The 21,587-nt window shown below is 35.5% G+C and overlaps 2 protein-coding genes and 1 long non-coding RNA gene across 3 annotated transcripts; 2 read left to right on the top strand and 1 right to left on the bottom strand.

Moving 5' to 3' along the window:
• The first annotated feature begins 14,142 nt into the window (after positions 1–14,142).
• Positions 14,143–16,851, top strand: LSm-4 (COMM domain containing 5 Like Sm protein 4). The gene is made up of 4 exons (XM_073962948.1): positions 14,143–14,269; positions 14,347–14,860; positions 14,924–15,061; positions 15,132–16,851. Exons 2-4 carry the CDS (start codon positions 14,559–14,561, stop codon positions 15,361–15,363), a joined length of 672 nt encoding a protein of 223 aa, XP_073819049.1. The 5' UTR covers positions 14,143–14,269; positions 14,347–14,558; the 3' UTR covers positions 15,364–16,851.
• A 1,400-nt stretch (positions 16,852–18,251) lies between these two features.
• Galt (Galactose-1-phosphate uridylyltransferase) lies at positions 18,252–20,053 on the bottom strand. Its single transcript, XM_073962905.1, has 3 exons — positions 19,503–20,053; positions 19,269–19,438; positions 18,252–19,206 (listed from the first exon to the last, which is right to left on the bottom strand). The coding sequence occupies exons 1-3, from the start codon at positions 19,519–19,521 to the stop codon at positions 18,346–18,348; spliced, it is 1,050 nt and encodes a 349-aa protein (XP_073819006.1). The 5' UTR covers positions 19,522–20,053; the 3' UTR covers positions 18,252–18,345.
• Positions 20,054–20,101: 48 nt separating this feature from the next.
• LOC141390187 (uncharacterized) lies at positions 20,102–21,248 on the top strand. Its single transcript, XR_012409288.1, has 2 exons — positions 20,102–20,865; positions 20,943–21,248. It is a non-coding gene; the product is annotated as an uncharacterized lncRNA (long non-coding RNA).
• Positions 21,249–21,587: the final 339 nt, after the last annotated feature.

Genomic DNA, 21,587 nt, shown 5'->3' with positions numbered 1-21,587 from the left:
TCGTCACGAAATTTTGGATGTTGATGGGGGTCCCGGAGGGGAAGAAGCCTATTGATTTTGGTGATGGTCGGATAATATTTAGGGGCCGGAATGGGCAAAAAACTTATGTGGATAAAAATACAACGTTTTTTGCCAAAGCGAATATCTCAGCTTCTATGCGGGGTGTACCAAAATCAAAACCTGCCAATAAAAGTAGAAAATATCACCTTTCTAATGATGTAAAGTAGGTTCTCGTAGGTGATCAAACAACGAAGATATCACAATAGTCGCAAATAAAACCCAAATTTTCATTTTTGCGATTTCAGTTATAATGACGAATATCACAGCTTTGGTTGGGGATCTTCCAAAAACAAAGTCTGACTATGAAAGTAGAAGATCCCATCTTTACAATGATGTAAACTAGGTCGGCGTAGGTGAGCAAATAACGGAGATATCGCAATAGTCGGTAATACATCTCATTTTTCCACTTTTTTGGAATTCACGCTACAGGTCGCAATTTTGATCGGATCGTCACGAAATTTTGAGGGTTAATGGGGGTCACACAGATGAAGAAGCCTATTGATTTTGGTGATGGTCGGATAATATTTAGGGGTCGTTATGGGCAAAATACTTAATTAGAGAAAAAGACAACGTTTTTTTCTAAGCGAATATCTCAGCTTCAATATGGGGTATACCAGAAGCAGATCCTGGCCATGAAAGTAGAAAATATCGCCTTTCCAATGATGTAAAGTAGGTTCTCGTAGGTGATCAAACAACGAATATATCGCAATAGCCGCTAATAGAACCCAACTTTTTATTTTTGCGATTTTAATAATAATAATAACGAATATCACAGCTTCGTTTGGGGATCTTCCAAAAACAAAGTCTGACTATGAAAGTAGAAAATCCCATCTTTACAGTGATGCAAAGTAGGTTGGCGTAGTTTGCCACATAACGGAGATATCACAATAGTCGGCAATACATCCCATTTTTTAATTTTTTTGTATTCACGCTACAGGTCGCAATCTTGATCGGATCGTCACGAAATTTTGGGGGCTAATGGGGATCCTACAGAGAAAGAAGCCTATTGATTTTGGTGATGGTCGGATAATATTCAGGGGTCGTAATGGGCAAAAAACTTATTTGGAAAAAAAGTCAACGTTTTATTTCAAAGCGAATATCTCCGCTTCTAAAATGGGTATATCAAAAGCAATGCTAATGAAAGTAGAAAATATCACCTTTACAACGATGTGAAGTAGGTTGTCATAGGTGGTCGAACAACAGAGATATCGCAATAGTCGGTAATGCATCCCTTTTTCCATTTTTGTGCAATCACACTACGAAATTTTGATCGGATCCTCACGAAATTTTGGGGGTTGATGGGGGTCTAACAGAGAAAGAAGCCTATTGATGGTTGGCATACATCCCACTTTTCCATTTTTTATTTGGGTTGTACTGTCGATGCACTTAAATGCGTTTCAAAAAAATTGACCTGTGTTAATGAAGACATTCAGAGCAAAGGCGCTAAGCTATCCCAATTTTAATATTTTGAATTTTATTAGTCAAAAGCTTATGAACAGGGGTAGTGGTGTAGGGTATCACATAGTCGGCCCCGACCCGACTATAGCCTTGGCTCACTTGTTTTAGTCTTACCGAAGTGATATCACTGAATTTGATAAATGATGCACCCAAAAGTATATGCGATTATTAATATATTAATTGTTTTGAACATACATATATTGACTCTGATAAATTGTCAAAATTTCTGGAAACAAGGGGAAATTGACCAAGAAGTCTTACGTAATTTTAATTAAAAAATAGTAATGAAAAATATTTCATCAGTAATATAAATATAAAATAAAGTTTACATAATTGCTAAATAAGAAATTTTTGCTAACATGAACTTTCAAAATTTTGGTCAGGTGGGCCGCTCCTCGAAATGAAATCCTGGCTACATCCCTGCCGTAATGTACATACATCACAAAAACTGCACATACCTTCAGATCAAATTAATTATTTCTCACTCTTTAAGCAAATATTCTCACGATGCTTTGACCCTTCCTATACGATGTCAATTATATTTTAGAATTTAAAAATTAGATGTTTGTTGAAAGTCGATGCCTAATTATTCTTTATTAAATGAACAATTATTCAGTATCAAAAGCTTGCCAACACCACCAAAAATGAAAAGTAAAATGATCATTTGAAAATAAAATAACATTTTCTACATTTTTTTTACATGTCAAAGGTGAGTCAATCGTAAGGCCAAATATAAAACATAAATAATAATGTTTTAATAACTGCAATTCCGTGTTCTTAGTTTTTACAATTCTCCCGATCATTTGGAGCTCAGAAAATATTGTTCAGTACCTTCATTGTATTGTTACGAATGTAACTGATAGGTTAATTTAGTTTAGTTTAATTTCCGTTAATTTAAAAATTTGAATTATAACGTAAAGTTTGTATTACGCAGTTACTTTATTTAAGCAACAACAACTACCATGTAGAACTCTCTTCATCATTCTAGTCGTTACATTACCTTTTGTTAATGTTCTTTTGTTTGTTTTGCCATAATAATGTAATTATCGTTTAGTTCCTACTTCTTGTATTTCGTGTAGTTGTTGTAGTTACGTCATTACTGTGCTTGTATGTATGTGAGTATGGATGTTCGCTTAGTGCGAATGTGCGTCTGTGTGTTCGCTGCCAGATTTCTAGAAATTTCTAGACCAAGGAGATTTTGGGTATAAATAGAGTTACGAATGGCAACATTGGGTGAGTTGTGTTTTAAGCGTTGAACTGAACAGATCGGTTAAATAAGAGCTGCGTGCTAACTAGAGACTTGCTGTGTGCTTTGTAATTAAAGTCGGTTACGAATAAGTGTAATAAAGTAAATAAAGCATTGTAGAAACGTAATCTAAAACGAACCCTGTTTTATTTGGTACAAATCGTACTGGGGAATAAAACAACGTCTACACGGAGATTAGTTAAATCTAATTCCGTAACAATTGGTGTCAGAAGTGGGATTACGATAATCCTACAATGAAGATGAGGTTCAAGGATCTACGAAAGGAAGATTTGAAGAAGGAGCTAAGTAAGTTGGAGTTGTGTTCTACTGGCAACAAGGCCGAACTACAAAAACGCTTGTTGGAAGAGTTCGAGCGCCGTGGAATGAACATCGACGAATATGAGTTTGATATTAGAGATGAAACTTCAGACGCGGTTCCGAGTTATACGGAGGTTGCAAAAGTTATTGCAGTAACGTTGGCGAAGGAATTTAATAAGAGAATGGAAGAGGAATCTATTGCAATAAATGAAAGCTTCAAATGTCTGACGGAGGAATTCGACGAAAAATTGGAAGAATTAGAGGCAAAAATCAGCGAAAGAATCGATAATGTTACGCAAGTTATTGGAAAGCGATTCGAGGTTATGGAAAACCATTTAAAGAAATTGGATAGGCAATTTCTGGCCCACGACGAGAAGATTGTGAATCTGGAAAAGAAAATGTCTGAACTGGAAATCAAAGGAGGACCAGTGCGAGTTATTGATAACACTCTGAAAATCAAGCCTCCTGAATTCGACGGATCTACATCGTTTGATGTCTTCAAATTACAATTTGAGACGGTTGCTTCGAGAAATTCGTGGAACGATAACGACAAGGCGGTTCGACTACTTATGGCATTGAAGGGCGGTGCTGCTGACATATTACAGAATATTCCCGCCGCTTCTAGAAACAGTTATGGAGATATAATGGCTGCTCTTGAACTTAAGTACGGTGGCGGACATAAGCAAGAGACAATGGTGAAACCTCAGGCTTGCAATGTGCAGAGGCTGGAAGTTGAGGACAACAATCCTCAGACCGTTGTCGAACTAATGAAAGATGCACTAATGCAGGTAATAGATAAAGTGAAACGAAGGGCTGGCAAAACGAGGAGGGCTTGCTACAACTGTCGGAAAGCTGGACACATTGCACGAGAATGCAGATTGCAACGACCAAGGACCAGATCCGCCTCACCGCCTTCAAAAAGCAACGACCAACCGGTGGCCAGGAATCTGCAAAGAGAGACATCAGGTGAATCAAAAAAAGTGAATTCCGTCAATCACGAAGCCCCGCTGGCAGATGATGAAAACGATGTTCCCACAATTTCTATAGCCATAGTCCAGCAGGAGAATCACAACTTAACGGTGAAAGGCTTCGTCAATGGTGTATTGCGTACCTTGACATTGGACACCGGTGCAACAAAGTCCATTATTAGACCGGATTTGGTAAAAGGGAAGGTATTGCCGTTAAATGGAGTCAAATTGCGGACGGCCACAGGCGAGAAGACCCCGGTGCATGGAAAGGCCTACCAAAGGCTAAGTATGGGTAGGAAATCGGTAAATTTCGATTTTATAGTGGCCGATATTGTGGACGAAGTTATACTTGGCGTGGACTTTATGATTGCCTTCGACATCAACCTGGACATAAAGCACCGTGTGATGACTTGGTCCAATGTGGAAATACCGATAAATGTGGGCTACAACGAGAAAAGCAAGCATCGCCAAAGTGCAGAATCCGACGAGATCGCTGTAGATGTCCGTACGCTGAAGGTGGAAGCCGCTGACAATTGGCCCGTAGGAAAGTGGAAAAATCTCGCGACGAGGAGGAAAAAGAGAAGATGTACGTCGAGGAAAGGTCTATCGGAAAGCGGCCGTACAGCAAGGAAGGACGAGTCTGATGAAGACCAGGTGGCACTTAGGAAGGTGACCACAAAGAAAGAAGGTATAACGTCACGATTCCTGGAGAGAAGACAACGTCGTCCAGAAGGGCAAAAGACCAAAGCTGACGCAGTAGAGGGTACATCTAAATCGGTTGCCAACTCTACGGAACGAGAATTGTGTCTAGTCAAGTGGAACAGGCTTAAGCGGGAGGCAGTGTTACCAATGCCCATACCACCGAGAGGGAACTGTGCCTATTCGGGACGAACAGGCTTAAGCGGGAGGCAATGTTACGAATGTAACTGATAGGTTAATTTAGTTTAGTTTAATTTCCGTTAATTTAAAGTCGGTTACGAATAAGTGTAATAAAGTAAATAAAGCATTGTAGAAACGTAATCTAAAACGAACCCTGTTTTATTTGGTACAAATCGTACTGGGGAATAAAACAACGTCTACACGGAGATTAGTTAAATCTAATTCCGTAACAGTATTAATCCAGGTTTTTGTCCGTAACATATTCCCCTGCATTTTCCCTATAAAAATATGGCGAAGAGAGCGTTTTTTAGAGAGACTTTTTGATAGTTCTGTGACTGAGAACATGCAAATTGTTGCTGGGAAAATTTGTAAGTTTGATCAGCTTGAAATCTTAACATGTTTGAGCAAGAACATTTCACAATTATACATTTTTTTAGATTCTAAAGCGTTGTGGATTGGATGCAAATTTAAAATTTAAGTTTTTGTTTCGTTTGGTTTACAATATCAAAAGAAATTTCCTGAGAGAAGTTGCTAGAACTTATTGAGTAATTATTGCTGTGAAAGTTATCGTACAGACCTAATGCCAATAATGTAAATAAATCTTTCCGACGCCTTTTTTTATATAGTGTATAAATAACAAACCCACATAAAGACCACTTTTCTTTGTAACGTTTTTTTATTATTTGAAGATTGTAATCGTTTAATAATTACCATATTTTGGCGTTTTGTGTCATTTTAGTGATCAGAATATCGTTCTCAATAGTTTTGTCCAAGGCACATTTATACGAGGTAGAAGTGAAAATCAGCTGTACTTTTACTTTTTTGTAAATTTGGTTTTCAAAATGTAATAAGGTCTACTCATGAATTTTGAAAATTAGAAATTTGCTCCCATAAAATACATATTTTTATCGTTAATGTGTAATAACAATGACCACCGATAGTTCTGAATACTTTACATTTTGATTCAAATTTGTTCTATTTTAGAGGACTTTTAAAACGTATTTATGTTTTTCCTTAGAACATTTTCAGAACGACCCCATTATTCAATATTTTCTTTAACATTAAATTTTTTAGTTGTTATAATTCATGCATCTACCTTATATACATTTGCCTTGGTTTTATCATTGATTCCAACAGGAAGAATAATGTTCTTGACGTAATTTTGGTATGATCGTAATTAGTGTCCCTTTGTACGGTACTGTATTTGGATTATTTTAAAGACAACTTTTCAGCCTACAAATATGTTTTTTGAATTGTTAAAAAAAATCTCAACCCGTTTCCAAGTTATCAACGTTTACAATTTTTACTTCAGGTTGCATCATTAGGTCTGTCTGGTTACTTTCCCAGTAAGAATTGTCCCGCAAGAACTTTCTAAGAACGTAGGGAGTTTTTATTCTATTTTGCAAGAAAATTGTAAAAAGAAAAAAACAGAAAAAACCAGTAAGCAATCAGCTAATTTGCCAAAACAGAACAACTTGTCAGCCAATAAAGGAACAAAAGAAGCACAGATTTTGTATTTTATTAAAAATAAAATATAAAATGACAAAAAAAGGTTTTTTTCCACTTTGGAACTTTGTTCTCCAAAAAAAAAAAAAATACAATTAGGCTTGCTTTTTGCATAATAAAATTGTTTTTAATGTTCACAAAAATAAATAAACGAAAAATTAAACACAGATGACTGATTGTTTCCAGGTAGAAGAAGAGTTGCAAGTGGTTGCAAGAAGAAATTTGTCCAACAAGAATTTGCAAACTCTCAGTAAAAGAACTGTCAAAATGTCTCTCTCGAATCGCTTTCTTTTGCTGACTTTTTGTGTTAACAGACGACTTCCAGCAACAATTGGTACAAATTGTTACAAATTTAGGGTATATATTTTCAGCTACAGTCACTGAATATTTCGCGTCATATCTCCAAAACTGTTAATATTTTCGCAGTGTTATATTTGGGAAAAAATATTCTTTGGAATTAAAATGACGTTGTGTTTAGTATATTTTTCGACAACAATTTAATAAATAATCAATAATGTGGTGAAATCCTTAATATGAAAATAAATTGCTCGTGTTGACAGTGTTAAAATATAATAAAAAAAAAACACTGAAACAATATGAAGTTATTCTACTTTCGGGATACAATACTGCTAAAGACTGCAAGGCAAACTTTCAATTCGATTTTGAATGAAGCAAACATGTAGTTTTAGACCGGTTTAGACGAGGTCATAAAATCCGAAGTGGATCTGACAAGACAAACCCCCATAAAACCCAAGGATTTTTGAGGTCTGTACTTTAAAACACGTAAAAAAGTATCAGTCGGCTTTGGCGACAGAGGTACACTCTCAGCCTGTGTGAATTTCAGCAATTCATCAAAAATGAACTTACCGACAAAAATATGGATTTAGATTAAAGATCAAAAGTTTTGCGCGGGAGGTACCTAACGTAATGGACCGACATAGTCCAGTCATTTCAGTTGGTCACCATATAATTAGAGTTTTTGGACGATTATATCAGAAAACATGGACTTGCCCACGAAAAACTTAATATCGCTGTAAACAGGGCAACTAGGAGTACTTTCGGTAAAAATTGCCAAAGGATCCCCGAACAGTCCCGATAGGTCCAACTCTTGAACATAAACTAAGTTTGGACAAAATATTTCGAAATCCAAAAGTATGGACTTGCTCCTGAAAATGCTTGTACCGTAGTAATGGGAGCAGCGAATACAAGCTGTTACAACAAAAATCAAAAGAATTCGTTAGAAGGTCTTAAATTGCACTTTTCCGAAATTTAGCGTTGGATGGACCGATAGAAATATTAAGATGTGCAAAGCATGGTTAGTCCCCTCAAAAGTTATCGTGCGGGTAACTCCCTTACCCGATCGGATCGGTAAATCCGTTCAAGGGCCTGCCAGACAGACGGACGGCCATTGCTAAATCAACTCCAAAATTGTCTAAAACGGATTTCGTCCGAACATACCTGGGATCTAAAACCATTATTTTGATGAGGCACATTTTTCCCGTATTAAAGTGTATATATCCTTGTTAGCTTAAATAAATATAGTTTACATTAGCAGACCCCGGTCCGCGTTGATGGCCTGTCGTAATTAGTTTTATTGACAATTTGTTATGGACTTTATGCTTCTTCTTCTTTATTTACTCATCCGTTATCCGGATATAAGTGATCGTACAATTCATTTTGTTTTTTAATATTTATCGCATTATATTTATGTTATAGTATAGTGGTTGTCAGCTCTCTGTGTCTTGCAGCATTCAGCAGATCAGTTTCGTCGGTATAACCTGTCCAGTCCATGATGTTTTTAAGCCAAGATGTTTCTTTTCTTCCTCTAGCACGCCTTCCATCAATTTTTCCTTTTAAAATTGCTTGTAAAATGTTGTATTTGTTGTTCCTTAATACGTGTCCAAGATATGCTATTTTGCGACTTTTTATTGTTGTTATTAACTGCCGGCTTACATTCATCCTTCTTAGTACTTCGTCATTAGAAATTTTCGCAGTCCATGGTATTTTCAGTACTCGCCGGTAAATCCACATTTCGAAGGCTTCCAATTTTCTTTCATCAGAGGATTTGAGCGTCCAAACTTCTGTTCCATATAGCAGCACCGACCAAATATAGCATTTTATAAAACGTACTTTCGTTGTTACGTTTATGTCATGGCTTTTCATAAGTTTGTTGTATTTACAAAAAGCATCTCGCGCCATCTCTATACGACTTTTAATCTCTTTCGAGGGATCCCATTGGTCGTTTATTAGTATCCCTAGATATTTAAAAGATCGCACTCTTTCAATTTCTGTACCTTGAACTTTTAAGGTCACATCTGCATGGGGATTTTTTCTGCTTATGACCATATATTTCGTCTTCTTCATGTTTATTTTAAGGCCATATTTCTCACTTACACGTGCAAGTTTCTCCACAAGTTTCTGGAGACCGGATATACTTCCAGCCAGTAACGTGGCATCGTCCGCATACCTTATGTTATTAATTATTTTCCCATGAATTTTTATTCCTACGTTTTCTCCTTCTAGCGTTTCTTGGAATATTTTCTCTGAATATACATTAAACAATAAGGGAGATAGAAGACAGCCCTGTCTAACACCCCTTGAGATGCCAATTTCTTTTGTTGGTTCTCCAGTTACTTCAATTCTTGCCGACTGATTCCAATAGAGACTTTTTATGCACATAAGTTCATTGTCTTGCATTCCTATATCATGTAGTATTTCCATTAATTTATCGTGTTTGACGGTATCGAAAGCTTTTTCGTAGTCAATAAAACACATGAATACATCCTTCAGGGCATCCCTACATTTTTGTGTTATAATTTGGATGCAGTATAGTGCTTCTCTTGTACCCATTCCTTCTTTAAACCCAAATTGGGTATTTCCCATGTGTGCTTCACATATTTTGTATATTCTACTATGAATAATCTTTAGAAATATCTTCAAGGCATGACTCATTAAGCTAATGAGTCTGAAGTCACTGCATTGTTTTGCATTATTTTTCTTGGGTATTGCGATGAAGGTTGATTTTAGCCATTCTTGTGGATAGTTTCCAGTGTTGTGCTTGACAATTCAAAAATAGATATTTTCTACTTCACTTCTTCGGTCCATTGTCAAACCGAGGAGGATTTTAAATTTATCAACAGATTTTGTCTCTAACCTTTCTTCTCTCTTATGGACTTTGTCGAATTTTGTGTCTATTGATGCTGCTTAGGATTTATTATCGTATACCTCCCATGTCTTTACAGGAAAGCAGTCTAATTATAAAATTTTAAAAAAATTTAGTTCTAATTCTCCCGCTCATTCAGACTTATATGTTTTAGTTTTTTATGCCTGATGGACCGTTGAACCTCACTATTTAAGGACATTTGTCGTTATTCTTAATTGGGGGCGCAACCATGTTATATGTATTGAAAAGAAAGGTAGTGGTAATCAGTTTTCTAGATATAACATATTTATGTTGGCTCCAAATCATAAGTTTGGCTTATATGTACATATAGCGTTTTAAAGAAAGGCGTGGGAAACCTTTCCGTCAACATTCGTAACTTTTGCAAATATGAAATTTTGCAAATGTCGTGATTTTGTGTATAGGGGAAGTACCCCGCCCCTTCCGGAATTCAACTAAGTTTGTAGCATATTTTAACCGGGGGACATCCCTGGCAATTTCAGGAAAATCGGTTCAGTAGTTTTTGTAGATAAGATTAAAATTGAAAATTGAAAAAAGTGGGCGTAAACGTGGGCGTGGTCAAATTTTCTTTGCGTAAAAACCTAAGTCGGATTATGGCGATCATTTCATAGAAAGAGTTATCGAAATCGGTCCAGCTGTTCTCAACTGATGCCATTACCAACGAACGACATTTGATTTTTACCTGGGTTCTAGATATAACCTATTTATGTTGGCTCCAAATCATAAGTTTGGCTTAGAGGTAGTTTACACTATCTATCAATGTCATATGACACGAAATAAAAACATTCAATATTTACCCACGGAGGCAATGTGGAGACGTAGTTTTTTTACATTTATGCTGGTGTGGACGCATAGAGTAAATGGCGTAAGGAAAATCTTCAATATTACACATATTAGCGAATATTTAACGATGGAAAATTTCATGTCATATGACATTTACATATAGTGTAAACTACCCCTTATATGTACATATAGCGTTTTAAAGAAAGGCGTGGGAAACCTTTCCCTTAAAGAAAGGCGTGGGAAACCTTTCCCTCAACATTCGTAACTTTTGCAAATATGAAATTTTGCAAATGTCGTGATTTTGTGTATAGGGGAGGTACCCCGCCCCTTCCGGAATTCAACTAAGTTTGTAGCCTATTTTAACCGGGGGACATCCCTGGCAATTTCAGGAAAATCGGTTCATAACTTTTTGTAGATAAGATTAAAATTGAAAATTGAAAAAAGTGGGCGTAAACGTGGGCGTGGTCAAATTTTCTTTGCGTAAAAACCTAAGTCGGGTTATGGCGATCATTTCATAGAAAGAGTTATCGAAATCGGTCCAGCCGTTCTCATCTGATGCCATTACCAACGAACGACATTTGATTTTTACCTGGGTTCCCGACAACTGAGTGTCAAGGTTGCCGGCGTCTTAGCGTTCTGAGCCACCAACAACTTGTCAAAACATTAGTAGACAATAATTGATGATCAAAATCTTCTGATATAGAAGAGCAAGTACTAATGACGTAGGAATAAAACATATCATAGTATTTGTGAACATTGAAAAATGGAATTACCAAGCAGGACTATAGGAAAAATTTGGAGTTTCCATCAAACTGACATAATTTCACATATACATTTATCTAATAAATTGCGTTTATATACTAGTTACTAAGCTTTGCCTTCGTCTGCCACAAAAACAACATCCTGATATACCTGAAGATCGGCCTAACCACCCGTGAAACGTAGCATAATGGTTGGATGCGTGGGACTTCGGTAGACTCCTAATTTTTCAATGTATCTCTAAGGGCTAAACAGCTCAACTCGAAAGAGAATTAATATGTATGTTTTAAATTGCCTGTTTTTTAAATGTATGACATCAAAATTTTCGGTTGTGCCAAATCCTCTCATTGGCGATATTATCTGAGTATTTCAGCCACGAAAAATTTCTTTACAAGTGGTGTCATAAGACATGTCGTTCGGACTCTGTGATGAAAAGTATGTCCCATATAATTGAGAGAAATCTCCCTTGTCCTTTCCAGAGGTGGAAACGAGTCGATTTTAAATCGGCAGCGCGCCGCCGCTCCTCATTTTTTAAGGGTTCAGCCGCCGCCGATTACATCTGCTCAACACGGCTAAAATTTAGAGCTGGCAAACCATCGATATTCCCAACATTAGATATTTTCGATATAATATTTTAAAATATTGATTGCTATCGATATTATCGTTAAGTTGCCAACACCATTACTTTGGAGATGAAAATGGCGGAAATGTCAATGCTTTTCTTGACATTTTGTACAAGTAGTTCTCAGAAATGTAAAGGATAATAAACAATTGCTTTTATTTTATAAAAATATTCAAAAAATACATTTTACTTTTCCGAAAAATGTCTACGTGTGACTACGGGCTTACTTTCTCACTCACACAAAACCGAAAAACAGCGAAATTTCTATTTATTTCAATGAATCATTTGTTGGGGGTTTTTGTTCCGATAATATCGATAGGCAAAACTATCTATCGATATTTAATTTTTAAAAAACGATCGATTTTATCGATAGTGCCATCGATTTTTTGCCAGCTCTACTAAAATTCGTCGCCGGCAACTTGACTGTAAAAAGCACGTCCCGATCAAGGCAAATATAGAAGGTAGCCGATTCGGCGAATTGTTACAACAAATCAACTTTTGCCGTAACATAATACGTCAAAATTTGTAAAGAGAATCAATTCGCCTTGGCGCTTAAATTTGCAGCGATTTAGCTTCGGCCAATCAGAACAAGATGTTTGTTTACATTTCACAATTACAACAATTTTATTTGACATTTCATGTTCAATCAGCTGATACGAGTCGGCTACCTTCTTTAATGTGCCTTGGTCCCAATAGTCCCAATTTACATTAGGCGAGTTTACTTGCGGCAATTGTCAGTTTGATGGAGAGAGAGGTGAGGCATATGGTAACCCTTTGCCTCTCAGCCCCCTCTCTCACCAACAAACTGACAATTGCCGCAAGTAAACTCGCCTAATGTAAATTGGGACTTATTTTTCAATCTACAATCGACCATAGTACAATAAGAAAGGTAGATGCATCGGCGAATTGCTACAACAAAGCAACTTTTTTTGTAATGTAATCTGTCAAAATTTTCGCCAAATGGTCTCTTGTTGTCTCTTTTTATCGCTTGTGTTTGTCTCATGGTACAATTAGAAAGGTAGATGCCTCAGCCCAGCTGATCGAATCTAAAACGTCAAAAAACTATGAATTCGCCAGAAGAATCAAAACAAAAAACTATATGATTCGGTAAGTAAGAGATAGCATGTCTACACTTTATAGACAAACACAAGCGATAAAAAGAGACAACAAGATACCATTTGGCGAAAATTTTGACAGATTACATTACAAAAAAAGTTGCTTTGTTGTAGCAATTCGCCGATGCATCTACCTTTCTTATTGTACCATGGTTTGTCTATAAAGTGTAGACATGCTACTTTTTTTACTTTTTCATTTCCAGAATAAAATACTTTTTGGTGAAAAATATCCCTTGGATGTTACAAATACACCCTATAAACCAGATTTGAACTAAACACACACCAAGGCAAGTTAAATAAAACACTGTAAAAAACAGGAACGGCGTTTGAATTGAATTTAATTTTTGGCCAACAAGTGTTTTGGTGTTTACCAAGCATAAGTTTGTTTTTGTAACATATACGGCCTTATTGGCTGGTTACCAATCTTGAAATAAATTAAAACATTAAACTTCTTTTTTGTCTTTTATATTTTTGACAACAATTTCATTTTCAAAATAAGTTTATACAATTGGGTACAATTGGTTTGGGGTAGATTTAAGATTTCGAAATCGAAACTTCAGTGTAAAAATGCTTTTACAACTTTTTGCTGTATAGTTTAACAGCCTGTTTCTGTATGTCGAAAGAAGAATGTGTGCGAATGAAACACGCCCAAACTTTAGTTTTTGAAATAATTTTACCTTTGCTTTTGCTTCAAAACAAAAAACAAATTTGAAAAACACACAAGAGTTTGGGCGAGTTTCATTCCCACCATGGTACAATTAGAAAGGTAGATGCATCGGCGAATTGCTACAACAAAGCAACTCTTTTTGTAATGTCAAAATTTTCGCCTAATGGTCTCTTGTTGTCTCTTTTTATCGTTTGTGTTTGTCTATAAAGTGTAGACATGCTATCTCTTTCTTACCGAATCATATGGTTTTCTGTTTTGATTTTTCATGGCGAATTCCTAGTTTTTTGACGTTTTAGATTCGATCAGCTCGGCTGAGGCATCTACCTTTCTAATTGTACCATGAACATACATGCTCTGTTCCAGAACCTGCAAGAAGCTACTATTTTTTACTACGATAACATTTTTTCCTTTATGTTATCGGCAAAAATAGTAAAAATTAGTAGATTCTTGGAGTTCTGGAACAGACCAACAGAAACAGGCTGTAATTTTATGAAGTTGTACAATTAATCGTTTAGTATTGCCAACTTTCTGGGTACTAGCACCACAAATCATCTGTTCCCAACGAGTAACCAATCACGCTGTCTTTCGAAAACATTTGTGTCAAGGTAGATGCATCAGCAATAAGCTAAAAAATACTGTAAAATGTCAAAAATAGTTTGCAAACACAGACCTATTCACACAACTTTTTTTAAAAAATGTTCATTAAGGTAATAATTACAAACTAATTATTACAAAAATCTATCAAACACATTTATAATTTTCTTTTCTGCCTTCTTGTTTTAAGTTACAACAACTCACACTGACCTCAGCTGGGCAGATTCGTATACCTGAATGATTATGGGTACAAACAAAATAAACTAAGAGGAGAGCTGGCATTTATAAACAATTCAGCTGACTGACTGGGTGGTGGTGCATCCTGTATTTCTGTTCACGGACTCAAACCGAAAGGATAAAAACCAACTAAGACGAATAGAAAAATATTTATCTTCCTGCAATATGTCCACTAATTTTCGTTATACAGTAGTTAAAACAATACGACCATATGTAAAATTCTTCCCACAATTAACTAAGCCTGTGATGCGAGTGCTAATCCAAGTGTCCGTGCATTATATTGAGAGTAGTAAGTGTTCGCCCGAAGTACTGGATTTGGCTCTTAATAAATTGACACATGCCGGCCATCCAATTCCTGAAAATTTCTGTGAGCTCTTTGCTGCGATTTTGCAGATAATGCAAATATTTTTAAGAACTCCAGTTGTTAAGCCGGAAGAACTTAGAGATTGTTTGAAACAGGATTTAAGGTAAGTAGAAATTTAATATTAATAAGATCAAATTTTAATTATTAATTGTGTGTACATGTCTAGATTCAGTGACGAGTGTGTTGAAGATTTGGCCAAAGTTTTACACAATCATCGCTCCTCGTTAACCAAGAACTATGTGGAGGCCAAACAGTTGCGTTCGTGTGCCAAGAACCTGCAGTGGCGCATCAATATATCTCTGAGGTATGTGTGTGGTCTATTTGTCTTTTACAAACAACGCAATTTCCTATTTGTCTTTTGGTTGTTATTTCAGTATACCACGAGGCCCCTCATCCACAAGCAACAAAAAGACAGCTGGCAGTGATGGCGATAGAGGAGGTGCTGTGGTGACACCTACCATCATATTACATTTTCAGTTATCAGACGGTCGCTATCGGACCCTTGAACTGCCGTTGGCGATGTTTCATCGTCTGCGTTATAATGTCGCCGTTTTGCTTAGCGAAATGCAATCCTTGCAACAAAGGGCGGTAATGAAAAAATTCTAGACTGCCGCTTTATTTGCAAACATTATGTCCATGTGTGATTGAGTTTGTATGCGAAGATATAGTAAGAGGAGCACATATTATTTAAGTGTATATATTTGCACTGAAACCCATACTCACACACACTTTACATACCCTGAAGACATTCCTTGCATACTCTTTTGGATCATCTCCAAGAAAAGAATAGGAGGAAAATGAACATTGAAAAAAAAAATATTAAATGTTTCCATGTACGGCACTCAACCACAAAAACACTTGGCAAATACTTGTTGTGTGTGCTTCAAAGTTGTAAAGGATACTTTAGCCTCGATACCCTACACCTGTTCGGTGAGCATGTATGACAAATAACAATTGGCTGACTTCAGTATCGTCAGTTGCTTTACAAATGACTGCAAATATGCGAAGTATTATGTTTCTTAACGCCCTTGTACTTAACAACTGCGAAGCTACCTGTTTCAAAATGTCAAAAATACACATTTCTAACACAGGTAAAAAGGAAACATATCATTTTTATATCTGATGCATTTTCGAGGAACAATGTATTAGTCACAAAGCAAGTGACGATACGGAGGTCGGCCTTTTTCATTTTTAATCTATGACGCATTTTACAGCGTCATGTCCTAATTGAAAAAGCTCAATGCAGTACTTAATTATTGTTTTGAATGACAGAGTCAGATGTTTTTTATGAAGTGCCAAATTAGTTTGAAATACGTTGCTTTGAATTTTCCATGCAACTTTCTAGGGGGTGTAGGGTCTCATTGTTGTCGCTTTTTGTCGGTGTTTTGTAAAAATGTTTTACTGCATTATCGTTGCTTAATTCAAACAAGCTTTGCTCATACACGTGCAACCGACCATAATATACGGAAGGATGCGTGTTGCCGGAATGTACAAACATACCTACTCATGTATATAGGTATGTGTTTTTATATGTGCATAGTTGTGTGCTTGCGCTAGTCATATGTCAACGTATCATTGTATGTAAAAGCTTTTATAATCTAAATAATGGAATAGAAAGCGTATAGTTATTAACAATTATATTTGTATAATCGTAATTATGAAAACTAAAATAGTCGAGTGATTATTAGTCTAAATGTCCTTGTTGGTTGTTAAAGTTTACACAGTTTATATTTTTTGGGGAATAATCTTAATTAATGGTAATCAAATTACACATAAATAAACAAAATATACATACATATATTAAATGACTAATGTGTTGTTTTTGGCTTAACCAAATACATATTTATACATACAAAAGAAACTACGATATTTTCTCTCCACGGGCAGATACTCATTACATACCAAAATACATTATTGAAACTTTTATAACGTCAATATGAGTCGCTTATTTATATAAAGAGTTACAAACATAAAATAAACCTATACGTATTAGAAAGACTTGATTGAAAACAAATTGTTTTTTATGTAATTGGATTTTATCCAAGTTTTTTTTTAACATATTGCAAAATAAATATGAACAGAAACTGAAAAAAATATTTTTTTATTTCAAATATATGTTATAGAATTGCACTTACAGGGTTTAAAAACAAGCGTTGTCAATTCCATGGAATATCTGGCAAGGAAATTACGTGCTTGCCCCAAGTACTGGTTTTAGGTGCAAGTGTAAATTAGGTTTAGCACGAGTGTGAATTTATTATTCAATTAATACATAGATGGGCAAAATAAAATAAGGGAGTGAATATTGTTACTGCTTTTTAATTAATTTTTTATGTTTTTTGATTATAAATATATTTTACAATAAGGCCTATAATGGCCTCATAATATTATTAAAAGGAAAGGAAGTAAAAACAAAGCTAAATTGTTAATTTCTTCAGGTAACTAAAGAGAAACACAGAAATACGCTAACGTTCATTTTTTTGACAATTTTGCACATCAATGATTCAATTAAATTTTAATACGACTCCGTTGGTAGTATTCTCAATAGGAGAAGGCCAAGTCTCCGACGGTATGCCCAAGTCATGACGCTTGATCTATATTCGTATCAATAGGATCACATATCGTCACCATAAATGCCCGAAGATGTAACCCACAAAACCAAAACTTTACAGGAGAAGCAAAAAAAGTTATAAAATTAAAAACTGTTTTACGGAATATTAATCTTATGAAGGCGAGTATATGGTTTGTTATCGATCATATACGAAGGGGAATAAGTAGTGAAACCAAAACCGCTGAATTGCTTAGTTTTGAGATCGTCCATTACAACAAAATATGCAATATTATCCCATTTTCCGAAATGTCATTTCTTGAATAGGATCTTTGTTTTTGAACGTAGAAGCTTGAAATTTTGCCAGAGCATGTATTTTAGCTTTATGTATCAGATTACGTCAAAAAACTAATTTCGATTTTCATGTCGGTTACGTCTTCGGGCATTTATGGTGACGATATGTAAGTACAGTTGAACCTCGATTATCCGTGATAGAATATAAATGTTGGACTTTTTTCATTTCCTCTATTTTTCGTTATAAACTTCAATGCTCGGGAGTAAAAACACACTTTCCAATTAATCTGATTAAGCAAACAAAATGTAAACAAACGAAAACTGGAAATTCTCCCGTATTACACAATTTGTGTATTTATGGTATCACAAAAACCATGGGGCAAAGTCAATTCAAATGAATCTGATGATATTATGTATCCTTTTAAAATTTGGTGGATTACCGTAACAAATGTAATAAAAATTGCAGATTTTCATATTATGGTATCATTGTAGTATGGTATCATTTTTAATTAAAAATATGTTCAGAAACTGCATAAAAGCATTGCCTCCATTATCCGGGAAAATCGATTATATATGCCTCCGGTCCCGACCATCACGGATAATCGAGGTCCGATGTATATCTCAATATTGAACAGAATTATAAAAAAAAGAGTAATTGGAAGTAATTTTGGTTTTATTATTTATTTACATAAATACTATATTTACATACATAGATATGTACATTATATGCTTGGTAAATAACTACTTCATTACTCTCTCAAGTAGTGTTTCTCTCCATCTAATTCTCTTAAACGCTGTGCAGCTTGTTCAGCCGTCAAATCTCTTTGGGCTTGACACAACAATTCGAAGCCAACCATAAATTTCCTTACTGTGGCTGATCTCAAGAGTGGTGGATAGTAAATTGCATGTAATGTCCAATGACTATCGTCTTCGTTTATCATATTACCAGTGGGTGCACCATGGAATCCCATTGAATATGGAAACGAACATTTGAACAAGTTGTCATATTTGGTCGTAAGTTGTTTTATGACCAGAGCTAGATTCCGCTTTTGTTGTTCCGTAAGATCATTGATGCGTTTGTTCTTGTTACGCGATATAATCATTGTTTCAAATGGCCATGCAGCCCAATATGGCACAACTACTAACCAATCTGGATTATCAATGACGACTCTCTCCCTACGTTGCACTTCTTTGTCCACGTAATCGCTTAACATTGGTCTCTTATATTTCTGATAATACCCTTTAAGGTTATCATTTTTAATCGATGGTTCTGATGGTAGAAATGAGCACGCCCAAATCTGACAATGGGGATGAGGATTAGAACAGCCCATAGCGGAACCTTTGTTTTCGAAAATCTGCACCCAAGTGTACTTCGCACTCAACTCATTAAATTGATTTATCCATTCATTTATTACTACGCCGATTTCTGCCGGTGTCATCAAGGGTAGGGTAAGATTGGACTTTGGATGGAAACACATGACACGACATGTGCCTCTGGCAGAAGCTGCTTGAAACAGTGGATCATCACTTTCTGGAGGCGCTGGAATGTCTTCCAATAGAGCTGGAAAGTCATTGGTAAAAACAAATGTGCTTTCGTACTTGGGATTTTTCTGCAATGAAAACCAAAGAAATAATCCAGAATTTGAAGTGGTACACATTAACAATTTCTTACCAATCCATTGGGTCTAGTAACACCGGGACACAATGGATTACTAGGATCAAATTCGGGTAAATCATTTTTCTGTGGCGATTCTTGTTGTCCAGACCAGGGGCGAAGCATTCGATGGGGGCATACTAATATCCATTGACCAGTTAATGGATTAAACCGCCTGTGTTGGTGTTCTATAATTATAAAAGTAAAATCAATAAATATTTATCAATCCGCAAAAACAAGTAAAAAACTCACCTGTTGGTATAAAACTCATCGTTAACTACCTCCTCAACTGTTTTAAGATTGATGCTTCTCTTTGGAATGTGCGCTATCTAATGCAACGCTTTGGTTTTATAAATTTTCTGTAAGTACCTGCTATCAGTTGTAAACCAACCCCTTCGACGTTTGTTTGTTTCCACTTTAGATGTCATTCCATGATCACCAACAATTAAAATGTATATTGCATGGTCAAAGCTTCCTCCCTCTTCAAGTGTTTTGTATTTTATATTCGTTTATTATCGCTGCGGTTGTTTTTTGTCTGCCATCAAAATAAAGTTAAGGCACTCACTACTCACTGGCCAGTGTTGTTCATTAATATTCGACTACTAAACGCTAATTCATACCGTGGCAAAATATTGCATGTAACCATGACAGATCGAATATAAAAAGTGAAATCCCTTTATAAAAAAATTATTTTTGTTGTAATTTCTCCAACAACATAAAGAAAATTTTGACATAACATATTTAAAATTTTACGATACCACTGGGTAATTGTGCCATGCATGTAACATGCATACAAGGTAGAAGTGACAATCAGCTGTATTCTTACTTTTTTTTGTAAACTAACTGCCTGTTCATGTATGTCGACCGAAAGGTTTGTCCCAATTTACATTAGGCGAGTTTACTTGCGGCAATTGTCAGTTTGTAGGTGAGAGAGGGTGCTGAGAGGCAAAGGGTTATCATATGCCTCACCTCTCTCTCCATCGAACTGACAATTGCCGCAAGGAAAATTGCCTAATGTAAATATGGACTTTCTTGCGCTTCGGAAGTGGAAAAATCATTTTCTGTTCATATCCCTGTAGGAAGTGTGGGGTCATGTGTTGACATGTCGCCACTTTGTCTACTAATATGGTGACAAAGTCAACACTTTGTCACCAGGTTGTCAACTATTGATACCTTTACCTTAATAAGAAGAAGCATTGTGTATATTGACAGATGATAGCCCAACGAAGCATCCTCTTTTAATTTTCTTAATTGTTTGGCGTAAAATAATTTTTGTGGTTGGTGAAAAAAGTGTTTTTGTAAAAATCAATAAAATATCGTGAAAACTTAAAGCATATAATTTCAATAACAAGTATGAGCAAAAGAAAATATAAAATGCATGTGAAAAATAAACGATTCTATAGCAAAGTACGAATTCTGAGGCGACTAGCAACATTTGTGGTGAAATTTCGACAATTAGGCATTATGTGGAACCTTTAGAGAAGATTGTGGAGCCTGATGTATATATTGTCCCGTCTCGCTGGAAATGCTGAATGCAGCTAAACATAATAATGAATTACAATGTTGAAGAATTTGGCAAAAATCGATTGTGAGATTTTTCCAATGTTATACAGCTGTAAACAGACAAGCAAATTTAAGGACATATTTTTTATTTATGTTTATTTATACATGTTTATTCTTTTCAATTCCTAGGTGTTATATCAACATTCAGCGAATCGCCTGATAAAACGTTAAGTGCAACAGAAGAAGAACTATTTTAAGCAGACAAGTCATTGGTGCGACTTGACCAAGAAAATAAAACGAAAACGTGTTTTATTATTTATATGTTAAAATGTTTAAGCAGCCTGAAAACATTGTCCTTATTTACTAATTTTTACTTATGTGGAATCTTTGGCTTAGCCATTTAAAAAGATAAAAATACTGTAATACGCAATTTGTACATTTTTACCATTTTCAATATTTGTTTTATTCTTTAATGAAATATAGTATTTAAACAAATGTGTAGCTTAATCTTCTTATTACTGTTTTATCTATGAAAAGTTCCAAATAAGCTAAAAAATTTTGTATTGAAAATCTGGTACTATTGACGCACTACCTCCAATGTCTATACTGACTCACTACCTCCAATGTCAACACATGGTTCCTCAGGAACTACTGACTTACTATTGACATACTAGTTCCATTGTCAGTACTGACTTTCGAATGACACGTTCATACAAAATGTCTATAGGAAATTACATTAGTTGTCTACAGTTTATCAGTAGTACTGTTGACAATGTCAGTAGTAAGTCAGTATAGATTCACTATTGACATTTCCTACAGGGTATAAACACCTTC

The sequence above is a fragment of the Musca autumnalis genome, unplaced genomic scaffold, assembly GCF_047663935.1.
Source record: "Musca autumnalis isolate F117 unplaced genomic scaffold, ASM4766393v1 scaffold_1, whole genome shotgun sequence".
Lineage (NCBI taxonomy): Eukaryota > Metazoa > Arthropoda > Insecta > Diptera > Muscidae > Musca > Musca autumnalis.
Note: the sequence above shows the minus strand (reverse complement) of the source record. Positions and strands in the feature narration are given on the sequence as shown.